Raw genomic sequence first — 19,192 nt, 5'->3', positions numbered from 1 at the left:
TGGAAAGAAAAACTTCTAAATCAAAAAGGCAGCATTCATTTTTCAGACAAATTTCTGCCTATACTATTGAGTGACCATAAAATAGCACGTTAGAGGATAGATTCTGGCTTTAAGCAAAAGCCCATAGGAAATATCAAGTACTACACTGGGTATTTGCCAGTGACCATCTGTTAATGACTGCCTCTGTGGCACTTGCTTAGAAGTGAGAAAATTAAAAAAATCCTCATGGTCTCTGGTGCTGCCTTTCCAGTTCCAGCACTTACTGGTGTATGCGTGCACGGCTAAAGGGTGCTGTGTAGCAATCTGTTTCTTCCAGATCAGGTAGAGCTTCCTTATCAAGCTTCATTGGATTTCTGGGCAACCAACTTTTCAGCTCTCTCATATTCCTCTGCAAACTGAGACAATAAGAAATCACAATGGCATGCTCTCGCCTGCTTGTTATTTCTAGCTTGACACCCTGTATTTAATGACATCATAATAGAAATGAAATGAAAACAGGAAATTTCCACATTAAAAAGCTAAAAGAAAATAAGTCAAAGAGCAAAATCCATAGTATTTACTTGTGATGTATTTGTGTCAAGCCCAACTCATCCTAAAATCTAAGTCAGATGTGGGATCAGAATTTCATTTTGAAAATTAAAATTCTCAACATTTTCTTCTTGTTATATATTGCCAAGGTATTGGTGCCAAACTAGATGTAATCGGTACTGCGCTTGAAGGACAGCACTCTATTTGAAATGAAGCATTATGAGCTGAAGAACATTGCTACATTCATAAAGCTGAAACACAGAAAACAGTTCCCAGGCAGATGCATCTTGAGGTGTTTCCTCTAGCCCAATAATACCTTATTTATTATTGAATCATAGGGTTGGAAGGGACCCCAAGGATCATTTTATTCTTAGCTACAAAAACTAATTTTATGAAGATGCCTGGAATTTCTGCTTTGCTCAACTGTACTGTTATGTTTTGTTTGGTTAGTTGTCTTTCATTGCAGATCTAGTTAAGTCAAAAAATCCTTGCAGATGTTGTTTACTTAGCAGAACTCATTGAAACAAAACCAATATAAGTTAATTTGGAAATATCTAATCAGACTTGTGGAACAAGATAACTGAACTAAGCAACTGACACTAGTCACGTAAAGTATTTTTGACCCAGTATTTTGTTCGGTGCTTGTAGCTCTCATACATTGACAAAATCACACAAAACTGGCCAGAATTGTCAACCATATGACACCAAATTACATGGGCACAGTACTGTTTTGTAAGGGGAAACGTGTTATGGTTGACAGGTTCAATACATGGACACAATTCTCACCAGAAAAGGAAGAAAACCCCGATATATTTGTTCGATAGAATGACACGAACAACTTCTCTTCAGGGTGTAGGCTGATGTTCAAAAAGTTTTAAAAATCCTTTGCAAAACAGCTTATCACAGCTCAGTTGCTAAACAAAGTAATTTTTAGTTCTCTATCCTTAGAAATATACATTTATCTCAACATTTCAGTAGGCAGACTGAAGCTGCATACTATGGAAACTGTCTTCATTTCCTCTTCCTCGATGCTACCCTTAACCAGCACAAAATGGGTGTGTCTGATAAAACAGACACAAAACTGATTCATTAGATTACTCAGTCTTAAATCTGAGAGTTCAGATAATTTTTGATACTTACAATACCTAATGCACATCCCACTTCTAGCAACTTCCTTTGAAACATTGAAATATTGCTCTTCAGGAACAAGATAGAATTATTTCTGTAGTGCGTCCCTACAAACAGAATTCAAGCTCCACAGGATAAAGTACAGTGCTAAGATTTTTTCCTAAGCTACGTAAATAAAGAAATAGAGAGATGCCACATAGATATCATGTTTAAGAAAGACAGTATACCAATAAGGATTAAATTTTTCTTCTGTCATTCATGGTCCTAATAAACTTTCGCAGACTTTTTGAAGGACACTTATAGATATATGCATCTACCATACAACCACACCAATAAATGCAGAGTAGCAAACAAGTCACCTTTGACATACAAAGATTTTAATATTGTAGATCTTGGAAATTCCATTTAATAACTTAGAAATATTAATGTGCTTACAGAGAAGCAGTTAAGTTAGAAAAGTTGTAAGATGCAAATAAACAATGATAGCAGTAGAAGTTAAAATGATGGGATGTGTGTGAATGCAATTATAGAGTTAGCTTTTGTTTTTAGATAACACGTTCTTTTTCACACTATTCCTTTGCACACTGGACTGCATAAAGTGGCAGAGAAAATATTCAGAAAAGTATTCATCCCCAAATTCTCGCAAAGTAAATCATAAGTAAAAATATTTGCGTCAAATGAAAAATCAATCTGGCACAAAAATTGTTTATTCCTTGGTTCACAGGTACTGTGCAACTTCAATTGTATGGTTCAGACATCTGTCCTTCCAAATAAGGAAATAAATTCACTTAGCATCTCAGACTCACCAGATGGATAACAGATGAAATGATACAATTTTGAAGTAAAGCGTCTTGATTTTGCCTTTGCATTACAAAGCACATCACTTACATTTTTTTATAATGCACACTAAAATGGAGCAAGCATGTGAATGACTGGGAAGAGGGAAAAACGCAGTTGTAAATTTATGTTATAGATCTGTTTATTTCAATACATTTTATTTGATTATTTAAGTTTTCTAGCTTTACCATTCAAGTACTTGGTCTATTTTTGTTAGTTGATCGTCCTGCAAAGTGAAATCATGAAACTACTTAAATTGTTCCTAAGAAATAATGAGAGCTCTTCATCATCTAAAGTAACAACAAGAGAACCTAAATCAAATGCAATCTCAAGATCCATCTTGAGAAAACCCGCAATAGAAAACTCCTTCAAGAGATTTCCCTCACGTAAAAAATTTCATATCTTTTCTGTAGGTAATTAGGATTTACAAGACATTGTTACGACTGACTAGAGCTCACAGAGTCTCCTATTCTCTCTCCTCAGCTCCCTCAGGCTCCTTCTGCCCACTGCTGTGGCCTCTTGAACCCTTCTCCCAGCTGATGGAAGCAGCCTTAATGGTAGCAGCCGCCAGTGAAGCTTGCATGTATCTGCCTTCCAGAGAGTTAAACAGCTTTCACTGCAGTGAGCCATTTATTCTGTCAGCTATCATATAAAAATTCAAAACAGCTTTTGGCACTCCGAACTGATTTGGGCCTGATCAGCAGAACACACGCAAGAGAAGTTCTGTTCGCGTGTCTAAGGAAATAGCTGACAACCAAAATTTGAGACACGTACTCAGAAGTATCTTCCATGCTAAAGAAATATGCCTTAGTAACAGCAGACAGAACTGGAGAGATGACTCTGATATTAAATCTTTGCTGCCAGGATAAGGCCTTTTTTTTTCTTCTCCTTTCCCTGGCGTAAACACTTTTGTGTTTCTAAAATGAGAACTGGCAAAGCTTCCAAGTACTGCATCTAGTTACAGATGAATATTTTAACACTGAGCTAACATATTTTGAGTTTTCAGGAAAATAATCTAATTTTCCAACTTTCCTGGATAAATTTACAACTGCAAATGGATTTTTCTGACAAAATTAGAAGCTGCACATCACCCACCAACCTGCCCATGGTTTTGCTCCTCCAGTCAGTGTAATAACATTTTTTCCTGAAAGAACAGCAAAAATCAGCTAAGAATAATCAAGCAGGAGACATTTGAAAAGGACATACACAGTATAAAAGAATACTGGACATCTTAAAACATGTATTTTCATAAGCAGAAGGGTGAAAAACACTTAAAAAAGGTGACTGAAATAGTCAGGCATGAAAATGCTGTGATTCCACATATTGTCGAGTTCAAAATTTGTTCGTGAGTCCCAATTAAATTTTAGATTTGTAGCTAATAATAACAGTAGCTAATAATAATAATGGCTAATAAATAAGACACCCATCAAACAGGGTTCTATGGTGTCAAGCTAGTATTCATTTCATGTGATCTTCTTTTATTTAATAAAATTAATTGTAGAAGATTCCATGCTATTAAATACTTTATGCACTCTATGTGTTAAATACTAAAAGCCACTAGATCTATCTTCATTCTCTGAAGTACCTCACCTTCCCTTGACATTTTGCATCCAACTGAAGAACACTACATGGCCATAAAAAATAATAAAATCTAAGAGCACTATCTGCAACAAACAACTTTCCTTAACAGTTCTTTTCTCTCCACACTTCAGTGGTCACAGAAACAAGACAGGAATTTCCCAGTAAGGTCTTCTGAGAGCAGTTATTTTGAAACCATACAGAGATATATTTGCTGCACTGTAAAATTTTACACATCTAGTTTCATTTTTTCAGGGTTTGTTTTTTTTTTCTGTCCGTCTCCTATAATTTTACATCACATTTCAACCACACAAAGGCTTCGAGCTTGCAGATTCCTTGGAGCATCCATATCTTTACCAGGACATTCAACGGGGGACCATGATGTTCACCAACAGAGGTTTTGCTCCTCATTTAGTTCATCTACTTCAAATTACCTAAATCCTCTCTACTTCAGCAAGGTTTATTTTCCAGGGGGAAATTAAAACAAGCTTATTTGGATACATCGGTATAAAACTTTAACATTGTTTTCAGTCATTATTTTACCCTCCCTCCACTCTAACAAACACAAAAATAGTACTTTCACTCTGGATATTTCTCCATCACTTGTTAGCCTCAAACCCCACAGCCAACCAGATCCCATTCTGCCCATATGGGCAGAATGATTAAAGTGTGTTACTTACTTTACAGTAATGCAATGAAATGAATACTAAAAGGATTGTGAGAGAAATGTTGTCTAGAAAATATGGGCCCGGGGGACGACTACATATCTACTCAACTGCAGGCTTCTGGCAGCCTGACACTTGGTAGTAGTAGGCATAATGGTAAATAAAGCAATGAAGAATTATTAAAGGACTTTCAGGCATTACATTTTTTAAATAAAACCTTTCCTTTGTTCCCTTTAATTGCCCTTAGCTGTCTTCCACAGACAGGGTCCAGAAAAGCTACAGATCTAGTTTATGCATTACACACAAACACAACTATGTGTCACAAAAGATACTTGTAGACTCAGATAAAATTAAATCTCTATTTCTCAGAAATATTTAATAGTTTCTTTTCTACTAACAGACCATATACTAAACAAGAGTATCTATAAATTGTTTAAAAAGATATCATTCAGTCATGGTCTAAGCTTGGTGCTAACATAAATCCTGTTTGGAACCACATACAAAAGACAACAGTATTTATCACTTTTGAAATTTTAGAAAAAAATGTATTTTGTAACAGAAATGCTGAGGTTCCATTTATGTTACATATGTTCACTCTCTTCTTCAATTATGTATTAAAATGGACAGTCAGAAGCCACTGATAAACCAGAGGAAGGCTAACAGAATCCGTTCATTGAATCACAGAATATCTAAAGCTGAAAAGGACTCATAAGGACCATCTAATCGAAATCCCTGTTCCTCACAGGACTACCTAAAGCTTCTCAGGAGGGAATGACTTGACCATTGTAACTTTGGGAGAACTGTATGATTCCTCTGTCCATTGAATGGAGAAAATCATAACCCCAGGAAAACAATATAAGCCATTCAGGTAGGAGAGTTTTGACTTAAACAAGGAAGCTCAAGACTTAAAAAAAAAAAAAAAAAGTAGTGCTTTTGATAGAACATGTAATGAAATTATAAAAAGTTACAAAAGTGTGGGTAGCTATTTTTGCATCTATGAAAAGCCATTAAGGGTTAATATAAGCAAAGATACAAACTCTGCCTCAGAACATCTCTAAACCACGGCCTTCTGTGAAGGCATCATGAAACACACCTCCAGATTTGCTCAACTTCTGTACTGGGCACTAATTTAGACTGGCTGGTGGTAGAGCAAGACAGACTTTTGTTCTATTCTGCTACATCCACTTTGTGTTCACAATAAAACCGTGTTCAATCTTATTTTGTAAAAAAGTATAGAAATTAAAGAAATAGACTGCTTGAAATATTCACACAAGTTTTAGATTGCAGTTTAATTTAAATTCCTACTAAAAATTCTTTTAAGTAGGAAAGAAATGGTTAGTAATTCTCACAGTTCTATTATGGAGGTAAAAGTGGACAGTAAGCTTCTGCTTTACCAAAAATGAGTTTCATTCTACAGTAAAACTGCTAACAAGCTGAAACAGTAAAATTTAACATTTTATCTGCTTTTGGTGTACCGGCATGAGTGGGATAAAAGGAAGCCAAAGCAACAACTCCAAAACAAAGAAATATATAGATCAGACTCTGAGGGGGGCAGGGAAAAAGAGACTACAATTACATGTCAGTTAATAATATAATAAACAAAAAAGACTTTGAATGTCTTCCAAATAAAGCAGTATAGCAAAAGTCAGCCTTTTTTTTTCTTCCTGAAATGCACTACTTATCTGTAAAGTTATAAAATGATGCAGAACTCAAACCATTGTTAAATCCTAACTTAATTCTGTGACTTCAAGTATCAAAAGCAAGAAAGAATCGTTTTCGTATTAGAATTTAGAATTTAGATTGTTTATGTGTATGTACATACATGTGCAAACACTTCTGTATTTAAAATGTTGACAAGTATTATTCAAACTAGAGAAGACCAAATGGCACTATAATAATATTCTCAAACATATGGAAGATGACTGTTACAGAAAACATTCTTTCTGTGGAAGGACTTTGAAGGCTTTATGGGATGATATAGACACTCAGCAGAGTATTTGAAGCAAGTTTTGAGCAAAGGATGCTTCACAATGACTGCTTATGGCTTAGAACCAAATCAAGACAGCCACATTGCCATAGCTGAAATCAGCAAGGACAGTTCCAGTGAGAAAGACATGCTGTAAGGGTATGCTCCGTGAGTCACACGACTTTGGCATCTGGTTACCACTTTAACTCCTGATGAGGTTTAAAGCACACTAGATGCTCTTCTCTCTCTGGAAGAATATTGTTAACTGATTTGAAAAGGGACACTTTTTCCTTAAGAAAACTTCTGTATTATTTCAGGAAATACTAACTTGTCCTGCAAGCAAGTAACACACATTTATTATAAAAACATATGCTAGAATTTGTTTAGCACATAGGACAAACAACTGGGTTCAGTTCACTAGTCTGCCGAAGAAGTAAGAAAATTAAAGTATCTTATTTTCTCTAAAGTATTCTAATATCTGTTACCTTGGAGACACAAAAGACACGAGCTATTTCTGTCTTTTCACTTGCCTTTGGGTAAGACTTCAGAAACACCCTAAAAGCGTGGTGAATATTTGAGTCCATATGGAGAATACATGAAACTCTGCCAAGGACATCCAAAACAATGTGTGAACTATTAACAGTATTTTCTAGAGGCATATGCTCAATTTGACTTGGAAGGTCAGCTTGAACACAAGCACCACAGGTAAAGTTGAAAAGAACAGTGCCTATTATTTGCTCCTCCGTCCTCCATATCATCTCAGCGTGCCTGGCCACAATACAGCAAAGACTGTTTTAGCCTCAAGCTAAGTAATGAAATTTTAATATTAAGCACTAAATTACAAGTTTTTTAAAATAGTTTCCACAATACCTGAAAGGCATCCTGATGTTCATTCTTTCTGCATATTTGCACAATGTCTCCCACGGACAGTGAATTTTAACAAACATGATATCACTGTTTGTAACAGCTGGCTATAAAGAGCAGCAACAAATACAAACATATTAATAATTCAAACCTCTATGGCATTCACCTTTCTAAAAGCATTCTTCAGGATCAAATTCTGGTTTTAGGCCTGAAATGGCCATACAAGCCCGAGAACATTGTAAGTGCTCTGAGCTAGTGAATTAATAAGGTCAATTTTTTCCTTCCCAAACCCTGCAAGCAGCAAACTATTCAAGATATTAACTTAGAATTTTGCGAAAACAAACTGTAACAGAGCAGATCCAAGATGACAAAATTATACCCATACAACTTAAGAAAAAAAAAAGTTAAAAAATTTTCTTCTAAGACACAAAGTTGTTAAAAGTTTCACTATCTCAAAGGAGGAAAGATTTGACAGTAAAACCTTGCACTCTGCATAAAATACAAATTTAATTCTTACTACTATTAGAACAACAGGTATTCAAGAAAATGCAGAAGCCTGAATAGTAGCACTTAAACTGTAAAGTAGTCCAGCTCATGGAATCACACAGTGATAGAAGTTGGAAGGGACCTCTGGAAATCATCTAGTCTTAACACCCCTACCAGAGCAGGATCATGTAAGCAGGCTGCACAGGCCAGCGTACAGCTCAAAAAACCCAATGCAGATCAAGCCGTGTAAACTAGAGATGGACAAACTTAACATTGAAAATCTTTTAAAAACAGAGACATTTAGTATGACGCATCAGAATTACAGCATCCAGCATTCTGCCAGGAGTCAGAAAAGTTACACAGTAAAGCAATAACACGAGTTACTGAAGCTTCTTCTGTTTTGCAAGATGAGGAGCTGGGCTCTGTGTACTGCACTACACCTGCTCCAATTTAAAAATGATTATACTTTGGAGTACATGCATGTTTGTTTATACGTACAAGCATACAGTTCCAAGACATGTTAAACACATGCTACCAAACAACTGTTATTATTAATTTAACAGCATTAAGCAAAGCCTGACTGGACAGGCTTGTAAAATTGCCTGAAATTGTTTATATATATAAAAAAAAAAAGACAGTATTACAAAACGTTTTTTACACCATGTAAGCTACAAGACTCACCTCTCGCTCTAACATCAACCCTTCTGCTCTCAAATTCTTCTCAAACGTGCTTCTCTTCTCTACCTGTGGACTTGACTTTTTGTAGACCAAGATGTAATCGATGCGTTTTATGCCGTCTTTGAAGAAGAGGCCTGATGATGCCATGGCATCAGTCTGGAGAAGATAAAATACACTAAATGTGGCATTCATTACCAATTCTATGTAACAGAGCATTTCCAAAAGCGTGGAAATGTCCATATATACACAGGATGAATAAAGAGTCTTAAGAACAGGCAGTTCATATGCATCAGTTGCTCGTGATTTAAAATTAATTGGAACAAACCACAATAAAATAGCTCCAAAACCCCCACAGTCTAGCTTTTTCTTTCAGCTGTGGAAAAACCTTAATATTTTTGTACCTCAAAACACACTCTATATGTTTTATATATAGATAAAATTTAAACACAAGTAAATTAACTCAAGTTTCCCAGCTTTGTTTCTGGGCAAATCTTATAGAACAAACATATTTTGTCCTGAAGAGAAATAAATCTAGAAAAGTAAAAAGGAAGTGTTATTGATAGGAATATTTTCCTGGATATTCCCATTGAACTGCTTTTTCAATGTCATGTTAGCCACATTGAAATCTTGTCTTGTTCCTTCCCACCATGCTTGCAGACAGCAGGGACTCTCTGACCCTGATAGGGAAAACCCTGCTTTACGTGCTGCTGCCGAAAGCTATTTTTGCATTTTGTGTTTTGCGTGATTCAGAACACTATCAACTAGTGTCAGACTACTTCAAAATCTGAAAAGGTAAACTGAGAAACTGGCATCATCTTCTAGAGAACGCAGCATTCATTTTAGCACAAACTGCCCCAAACAAGTACGTTAGTTTGAAGTAAGATACACTGCACCCACATACGCAGGATCCGAAGTCTATGGAAGATGCATATCTTAGCCAAAAGGAGTCCTAGAAATTTGTCCTATTTGGATTGCATGCTATGAAATTCATAATAGAGTTACATTCATTAGTTACACTATATTGATAAATAGAACCAATGGATAGCGTGCTATATCAGCAGTATAATTACTGGATCCCTGGCTCACTTGTTACTACATGAAAGGTTTTTCTTACTCCTATGTACCACCTCTCTGACAACCGCCTACGTATTTAGTGCTTTTGAGAACTCAGACTGCAAAAGCTAAATTTTTCTAACAAGATTATTCCTCTCTCTCTGCTTTAACTCCCAAAGCAAAACCCAAGGAAGCCATTCTCAGAACACTTAGTGCTACAAAAAAGCACATCATCACATGTCTGGGAACATGATTTAAGAACATTAAGTTTCAATTTACGTACAATTAAGCTTCTTTTCCCCCTCAGCAGCTGATGATGGTATTAATTCTCTTTCATTTCCAGATGACACAGTTCAAAACTAACCATAAAAGCATTTTGTTACCTGCTCCGAGGCACAAAACTGCTTACGTACTGTATTAACTCGTCCATAAATACATAATGAGTGTTAGAAATCTCGGCTACGTCACAATTGTCTAGAGCTATGCTTTCATACTCTGCTTCAGATACAACCTTCCAGATGTGGAAGTAATTGAAGCCTCTGGAACACAGGAGAGGTGAATTCAAACACCTCCAGGCTAAGTTGAAACTAACCCAGATAAAGATCTTCATTTCTACGCATAAAAGGTGATTCTTTTCTTTCCTCTTTGAATTGGCATTTATCACCTTCAGGGTTGGCTTTTTTGCTTCATGTGTCACTTCCTGTGTGATGTGTAACTAACTCAAGACTACAGGATGCAGATCAGCACTAGGGCTTTTCATGCACGAGTACTGGATGATCCCCACCACACTTGTCTTCTCCTGTATGCCCAGACCACTGCTGCCTTCCCCCATAGCAAAATACTGAATAATGTGGAATTCAGAAACCTCTGAATACCTGCCCTCTGCCCAACTGAGGGGAAACACTAATCCTAAATTATTTTGGAAGTCTGTTTAGAAATACCCTTTCTTCTGCTTGGCTTTTGACTTCAGATTTTAACTTTTATTGAAGTTAAATCACAGAATCATGGAATCGTAGGGGTTGGAAGGGACCTTGAGAGATCATTGGGTCCAACCCCCCTGCCAAAGCAGGGCACCTAGGACAGGTCGCACAGGAAGGTGTCCAGACGGGCTTTGAAAATCTCCAGAGAAGGAGACTCCTCAACCCCCTGGGCAGCCTGTCCCAGGGCTCTGTCACCCTCACTGTGAAAAAGTTCTTCCGCATGTTGGTGCAGAACTTCCTATGCTCCAACTTGCAGCCATTGCCCCTTGTCCTGTCTTCACAGACCATTGAAAAGGGGCTGGCCATTTCCCCCTGTATCCCATATTTAAGAGAATTATAAATATTAATAAGGTCCCCCCTTAGTCTTCTCAAGGCTGAACAGTCCCAAATCACTCAGCCTTTCCTCATAGGGGAGATGCTCCAGGCCCTTGATCATCTTCGTAGCCTCTGCTGGACTCTCTCCAGGAGATCCCTGTCCTTTTTATACCAGGGAGCCCAGAACTGGACTCAATACTCCAGATGGGGCCTGACCAGGGCAGAGTAGAGGGGGAGGATCCCCTCCTTTGACCTGCTGGCTCCTCTTGATGCACCCCAGGATCCCGTTGGCTCTCTTAGCCATCAGGGCACACTGCTGGCTCATGGCCAACCTGTCATGTACCAGAAATGCCAAGGAAAAGAATTTATCAATATATTTATCAAACATTAATTGAAGAAAATAATAACCTATACTTCACTAACTAATTTTTATACATTCTTTTATTTTTATTTATCTCAAGATATTCAGATTAAAAAAAATCTCAAGTAAGGTAGTCAAGATTCTTAACCAAAATTATTAGTGCACTTAATATAGGGTCTGTCATCCCTTCTAAGAAACCTGAATGAGGACAGTTGGAAAAACATTAATTTTAATTCTTTTTTAAAATGTTGCAGATGAAATTACTTGAAGACACAAGATTAAGTGGACTGAAAAGGAGGTAGCAGACTAAAGATTGCAACATTTAAGTTTGAATATATTGAATGCTCAAAGGTTTTTCAGACTCAAGACACAAGTAATGAATCCACTCTTCCATAATGAAATCTAGTGCAAGTATTTCACAAAAGCAGATGAGAGCAGGCTGCTGTGGTCCATGAAGCAGGCAAAATCTCATAAAAAGCCTGACCAAAATTCCCCCGAAGGGTAGATCTGGAACTTTTTATATAATTTTTGCTCATGCAGTTACTCTACAGGCATTGTGCAAACTAAATCTACCTCCTTGTAATATAATAAATCTATCTTCCTTTGGATTATTATTTCTAGTTTTTCCCTCATTTCAAAAGTAAGTATCTGCTTTTCTTCAGTCTTGGAGAAACATACATTCTTTTGCAGAATAACAGTAGTGCGCACACATGCCCTCAGATTCATCTACACCAACCAGAAATCTTTGGGGGCAATGTTCAATAAATAATGACTTGTGCTGATAGGAGAAAGAAATTTTCCATCTCAGACCGCTTTCAGGGGAGTACTGCCACAGGCTGAGATGTGCGATACTGAAGCCACTTACCACAATGATGCAGTGAACCGAACGTGTGCTCTATCGATTTCAGGACCAATCCATGTTAATGCTACTTGCACTTTGCTGGTGTAATTCTCAAGCAGTGTTGTCCATCTACATTAGCAGGTATTCCTGCTAATGTAAAAATAATTTATCTGGTGTTTTAGGTCTTTTTTTCAGTTATCTGAAGGAGCTCCATAATGTCTAAGCAGAATGGGGAGGACTAATTTCAATTAAATGTATGAGTCAAGTATATTGGCCACTCTGTACACCCAGCACAGTGAATCAGTCTTTTAGTACAATGGGCATTCAGGCAAAAGCACATTTATTATTTATCTGCTGTTTTGGATCAGTAAATCTCTGATTAGTTCTTTCACCTTTATCTCAACACAGTGGAAAAGCATCACGAGAAATACTTTGTGCAAAGCCCTTACTTTCCTCTACTCTCATTAAGATTGGAGATGGAGGGGGAATAGTAAAACTGCTACCTTGGACTTCCGGAGGGCGGACTTTGATTTGTTCAAGAGACTGGTAGGGGGAGTCCCTTGGCATTTAGTCCTAGCGAACAAAGGGGTACAAGAGAGCTGGTTGCTCTTCAAGAAGGAAGTCTTAAGGGCGCAGGAGCAGGCGGTCCCCCTGAGCCGCAAAATGAGCCGGCGGGGAAGAAGACCGGCGTGGATGAATAGGGAGTTATTCTTGAGGCTCCGGGAGAAAAAGAGAATCTACCGCCTGTGGAAGGAGGGACGGGCAACTGAGAATGAATTCAAGGAAGTTGTCAGGATGTGTAGAGGTGAAATCAGAAAGGCAAAAGCCCAGCTTGAATTTAACCTGGCCGCTGGGGTGAAAAGGAATAACAAACTCTTTTATAAGTACATTAACAGTAAGAGGAGGACAAAGGAGAATATCCACTCTTTACTGGATGAGGCTGGGAATATGATCACTGAGGATAAGGAAAAGGCGGAGGTTCTGAATGCCTTCTTTACGTCTGTCTTTAAAGGTCAGACCAGTTATGCTCAGGGTACTCCTCTCTGTGACCTGGTAGTCTCGGCTGGGGAGCATGCTAACTCCCCTGTGATTCTGGAAGAAATGGTCAGAGACTTCCTACTCCAACTGGACTGCCACAAGTCCATGGGGCCTGATGAGATCCACCCGAGAGTGCTGAGGGAACTGGCAGAGGTGGTAGCCGAGCCGCTTTCCATTATCTATCAGCTCTCCTTGTTGACTGGTGAGGTCCCAGAAGACTGGAGGCTCGCCAATGTGACTCCCATTTACAAGAAAGGTTGTAAGGAGGATCTGGGGAACTGCAGGCCTGTTAGCCTGACCTCGGTTCCAGGGAAGGTTATGGAACAGATAGTCTTGAGGGAGATCATGCGGCATCTGTGGGATGGCCGGGGGATTAGGCCTAGCCAGCATGGGTTCATGAAGGGCAGGTCCTGTTTGACCAACCTGATCTCCTTCTATGATCTAGTGACCCATCTGCTGGATGAGGGAAAGGCTGTTGATGTGGTCTACCTAGACTTCAGCAAAGCCTTTGACACTGTCTCCCACGGTATTCTCCTGCAGAAGCTGGCAGCCCGTGGCTTGGATGGGTACACCCTCGGCTGGGTAAGGAGCTGGCTGGAGGGCCGGGCTCAGAGAGTGGTAGTAAATGGAGTTAAATCCAGCTGGCGACCGGTCACGAGTGGTGTTCCCCAGGGGTCGGTGCTGGGGCCTGTCCTCTTCAATATCTTTATTGATGACCTAGATGAGGGCATTGAGTGCACCCTCAGTAAGTTTGCAGATGACACTAAATTGGCTGGGAGTGTGGATCTGCCTGGGGGTAGCGAGGCCCTACAGAGGGATCTGGACAGGCTGGAGAGCTGGGCTGAAGCCAATGGCATGAGGTTCAACAAGAGCAAATGCCGAGTCCTGCACTTTGGCCACAACAACCCCAGGCAGCGCTATAGGCTTGGGGTGGAGTGGCTGGAGGACTGTGTGGAGGAAATGGACCTGGGGGTACTGATTGATGCACGGCTGAACATGAGCCGACAGTGTGCGCGGGTGGCCAAGAGGGCCAACGGCATCCTGGCTTGCATCAAAAATAGTGTTACTAGTAGGAACAGGGAGGTGGTTGTCCCCCTGTACTCAGCACTTGTGAGGCCGCATCTCGAGTACTGTGTTCAGTTTTGGGCCCCTCACCACAGGAAAGACATTGAGGCCCTGGAACGCGTTCAGAGGAGGGCTACTAAGCTGGTGAGGGGTCTGGAACACAGGCCTTACGAGGAGCGGCTGAGAGAGCTGGGATTGTTCAGCCTGGAGAAGAGGAGGCTCAGAGGAGACCTTATGGCTCTCTATAGCTTCCTTAAGGGGGGTTGTAGTGAGCTAGGGGTCAGCCTCTTCTCCCGTGTAGACAGCGACAGAACTAGAGGGAATGGTATCAAGCTGCGGCAGGGGAGGTTCAGGCTGAACATTAGGAAGCACTACTTCTCTGAAAGGGTAGTCAGGCACTGGAATGCACTGCCCAGGGAGGTAGTGGAGTCACCGACCCTGGGGGTGTTCAAGGAAAGACTGGACGTTGTATTGAGGGACATGGTTTAGTGGGAGCTAGTAGTAATAGGTGAATGGTTGGACTGGATGATCTTTTAGGTCTTTTCCAACCTTGATAATTCTGTGATTCTGTGAAGATTTCCTGTTTCACCTGGAAAACACATATAAAGAGGAGGACAGAACAATGTTTGGCTTCCTTTCTAATCCCCTTCCTCCTCTCTGCCCTCTTAGTTTTCTAAATTTTCCAAAACAAAATCCAGTTTATCAGCTTTCCTACATTTGCACACATATTATTTTTTTTATTATTTGAGCAAATCCTTTTAGAATATCACTATACAGTTCAGCTCGCAAACCCAAATTTTAACTTCACCTTGTTCCCAGGTCTTGAAATCCACAGGTCTTTAAATTTTAAATCTTACCTATTTGTGTACCAAGGATGTGAAGTACGTCCTCACTCAACAGTAAACTTGTTCATAGTACAGAATTGTAATGTGCTCATTTGCATCAGAGTAAAATATTACCGAAGGCTTTGCTACTACAGATCTGTTGCAGTTGCTTGGTTTTCTTTATTATTATTAACATCATTTTTTGGACAATTCATTGCTTGTGATTATTGTAACATACAACATGACACTGCTTCGAAGTCTGAAACAGTGTAAAATTCAAAATACTGACATTATCATTCAACTGAAGTTTACAATTTACACAAGACAAAACAAGTTGATCAACTGAACCTGGACAAAGCAGCTTTGGCTCAAGCAAGAAAAGTGAAACGAAAGTATAATGCAAATATTTAGCAAAATTATAAAATAAAGAGCTTATATTTCTAGTCAGATTCAGTACAAGAGGAATTTGCTTGGATTTAGTAAACAAGGAGGGATCTTTCAAGAAACTACTTTTCAGATTCTATTTAATAAGCAATTCTCTGTACAACATCGGAACAGCTCCTCAATTAATGCAAATAACACAATTCATAGAAATTGTAACTATTTCAACTGATTCAGTCTACTGTTTCGCTCTGCAGATTGAATTTATGCAGTTTTTATGAAGTTTTATGAATTTATTATGAAGTTTTTAACAAATATTCTACAAGAGTGAGTTTGAACCATTCCTAAAACAGTAAAAAAATTAGGTTCAGGTAAGATTAAAAAACATACAGTAGGCTTCAGGTTAGCAGGATTTTACTAATAGCAAAATGACTAGGAAATTTGGAAAATGAGTGGAAAATACACTGCTAGTATCAACATCCAGTAAATCAAATCTGATATAAAAGAAATAGTCTAGCTTGTTTGTTTCACGTATATGATTTTCATTATTGTTATCTAGCATATAAATGATAAATGAAGTGCAGGGACCAAGACCTTTAAAAGAAATCTGCCAGCAATTGAATGGAAAATTCCACTGTATCTACATATTTTATACATTTATACACGTAAACTCAGAGGCTGACAACTCATTATTTTAATATCATCTGTTAGCAGTTCACTGCTGATGCACTTCTTGAGGTTTTTTTTACAACATACTTCAATGATAGTTTCACTGACTACCCTCACAATCGATAGTTACAAGTGAAAGATCAATAAAAGCACAACACAAGTACTAGTCTGGCAGTATTTGACTCAGCCCAGTGCAAGTTGTTCCAACACAAGGTACCCAGACAGGGAAAAACATTTTTTACAGTGAACAACCTGTATTTCAATTTGAAACTTCAATTATTTAATCCCAAATACATATATTTATTGGCTTTAAGTGTGCATTGGGGTTTTTTTGAGATTTGTTTTGGGTTTTTTTCTTTTGCAAATAACCATGAGCATAATAATCTAGGAAGAAAATTTAGGACATATTTGCATATGCAAAGATAGCCAGACTATCTTGAGCATCAGATTGAGCATCAGAGACAACGTAGTCTGATTAAGACCACAGGCTGCCATACTTACCCATGCTAATGTATTTCTGTGTATACTACACTGTACTGTGAAGAACCTAGGTGTTTTCTGAACAGAGAGGAAGATTTCCAGAAATATCTGACATTCCCAACAAAAGTGCAGTTTAATTTTTTTAGGAATAAACTAAATCACAGAATCACAGAATCATAGGGGTTTGAAGGGACCTTGAGAGCTCATGGGACCCAACCCCCCTGCCAAAGCAGCTTCCTAGCTCAATAATTGGTAATTATTCTAATAATAATAATAATTGGTAATTTTTCTAGCTTCATCACAGGGGACGTTTTTTTCCATATTCATTCTATTCAGACTTATAGAGCAAGCAAGAAAAAGACATTTATATATAATATGAAAAAAAAATGCTCCAGGAAAAGGAGCAGATTTTGGTGACCTTCCGCGTCTTTATGATAAAATTCTTTACCACATTCCCTGCAAACTAAACCTCACAGCAGATAAGAGCCATGCAGTAGAAACACAAACATGAAGTTAACTTGCTGCACTTTACAAGGTCATTCTATTCTGGGATAATCTTTTCATCTGTTATCATTCCTTTTAACCTTTATTTATGCTTGTGTAATTAGACTGCATTTGTAGGCTACTCCTTACCTATCAGGCTAACTTTGCTATTCTCCTTTCCAGTACACAGTTCAGTTGACAACATCTTGTCAACGTTAAAACATTTTTATTGCCAATCCTTCTCTTTCAGCACACACGACAGACTTTGGTAAACACAGGAGCAGGATTATGAGTGGAATAATGTATGTGGGACTGATTATAAACTGACAGGATTAAAACATATATCAGAAATCCGTGCAAGTCAAAGTCATTGACTTAAAGAGGAAAAAATGGAAACACAAAATTCATGAAAAAGTATGGAAAATTAAATATTAAAATTGCAAAACATCTTTAAACATAATCTCTGCAGAGTAAGTTATTCAATTTTAGAAAACCACCTACACAAATTTCTGGAAGCAAAATATTTATTTTGCAGAAACGACAGCAATAGTTCTGTTCAAAACCACAAAGAATCCAATAAAATGCCTAAATAATATATTTCAGGGTTTTCATGGGTAGATTTAACCTTTAACGATCACCATAATCTACACTGAACATACTCAGTTTTGCTCCTATTATAATGATTTTTCTGCAGTATGCCCAGCTGATTAGATATAATTGTCCATATGTTTTGGCCAACTGCTTATTTAAGATCTCATTTAAAATTCCTTAGAAGTTACCTAACTTTTCTAGAGAGGGAAAAAGAAATTGTTGCAGCTCCAATCCAACACAAAGCTGGTCTAGACATGCAGTATTGCATTGGATATCACTGGACACCTGAAAAAAGCAGTAAACTAGGCTACTGTATAGGCAGTATCGTGACATTATGTGAACTTTGTTCTAAAAAAAAAATCTTTCTTTACCTTTCCAGATAGCAAAATACACTACCTAGATAAAAAAATCACCTGATTAAAAAACCCCCCAAACAACTAGAAAGGAAATGAAGTGTAATTTCTCAATTATTCCTCCCTTGATACTATACATCTGATAGTAATTCACACAGAAAAAAATTCACTGCTACTGACTTCACTGCTTCTCTGGACAAATGTTGCCTCCAGTCAAGAGACAAAGTCTCCTTACCCTGTTTTCCTTTCTTAGTGAATCTGGAACATTTAAAATATCAACATTCCAATACATGACCTTCTCATTTCATACAAATTTCCCTCATGTCCTGGTTTCAGCCAGGATAGAGTTAATTTTATTTCTAGCAGCTGTTGTGGTGCCCTTTGGGGTTTAGGATGAGAGCAGTGCTGATAACACACTGATGTTTTAGTTGTTGCCAAGCAGTTAAGGACTTTTCACTTGTTAATATTGCCCAGCTAATGAAAAGGCAGGGGGAGGGGGTGGTGGTGATGCCCAGGAGGCTGGAAGGGGACACAGCCTGGACAGGTGACCCAAACTGTCCAAAGAGGGTATACCATGCCAATTACATCATGCTCAGCATAAAAGGGGTGCTGATGGGGGAAGGAGTGCACAGCTCCAGGACACACAGTTTTTAGGGAAAATCCTGGTTCAGGATGGCTCTAAGCTGTACGGCTGAGTAGCGAGGTTCGGTGAGAAATTGCATTAGTGTATCACCAGTTTTGCATGTTTTGCTATACAGTCCTATTCTTGTTATATCTCTCTTTCTCTGCTGTCCCGGTAAACTATCCTTATCCCAACCCATGAGGTTTAGGGTTTTTTGAGGTACTTTTTCCTCTCCTCTGTAGCAATGTATGAGAGGAGTGGGTTTGTGGCCCACCCAGATTTATTGCCACACAGCTCGACTCCCATAAAATCAGGCCTGGGTGTCAAGCGAAGATATGTTAAGGCATAATTGAAATGCAGTAGGAGAAGAGCAGAAGTCTGAGAACAAGATAAGAAACTGCAAGAA

General features: G+C 38.5%; 1 protein-coding gene across 2 annotated transcripts in view; it reads right to left on the bottom strand.

The window, feature by feature from the left end:
* Positions 1-19,192, bottom strand: part of ANO3 (anoctamin 3) — a gene marked incomplete at both ends in the record, with an annotated part of 221,817 nt that overhangs the window by 53,255 nt on the left and 149,370 nt on the right. For both annotated transcript variants that reach the window (XM_084263699.1, XM_084263700.1), the window contains 4 exons: positions 264-395; positions 3,593-3,637; positions 7,573-7,673; positions 8,734-8,886. In XM_084263699.1, the coding sequence (XP_084119825.1) occupies positions 264-395; positions 3,593-3,637; positions 7,573-7,673; positions 8,734-8,886 (431 nt within the window). The remainder of the gene's footprint in view (positions 1-263; positions 396-3,592; positions 3,638-7,572; positions 7,674-8,733; positions 8,887-19,192) is intronic.

The sequence above is a fragment of the Gallinula chloropus genome (genome assembly GCF_964237585.1).
Source record: "Gallinula chloropus genome assembly, chromosome: 4".
Taxonomy (NCBI): Eukaryota; Metazoa; Chordata; class Aves; order Gruiformes; family Rallidae; genus Gallinula; species Gallinula chloropus.
The sequence above is the reverse complement of the archived record's forward strand: the minus strand, read 5'-3'. Positions and strand labels throughout refer to the sequence as shown.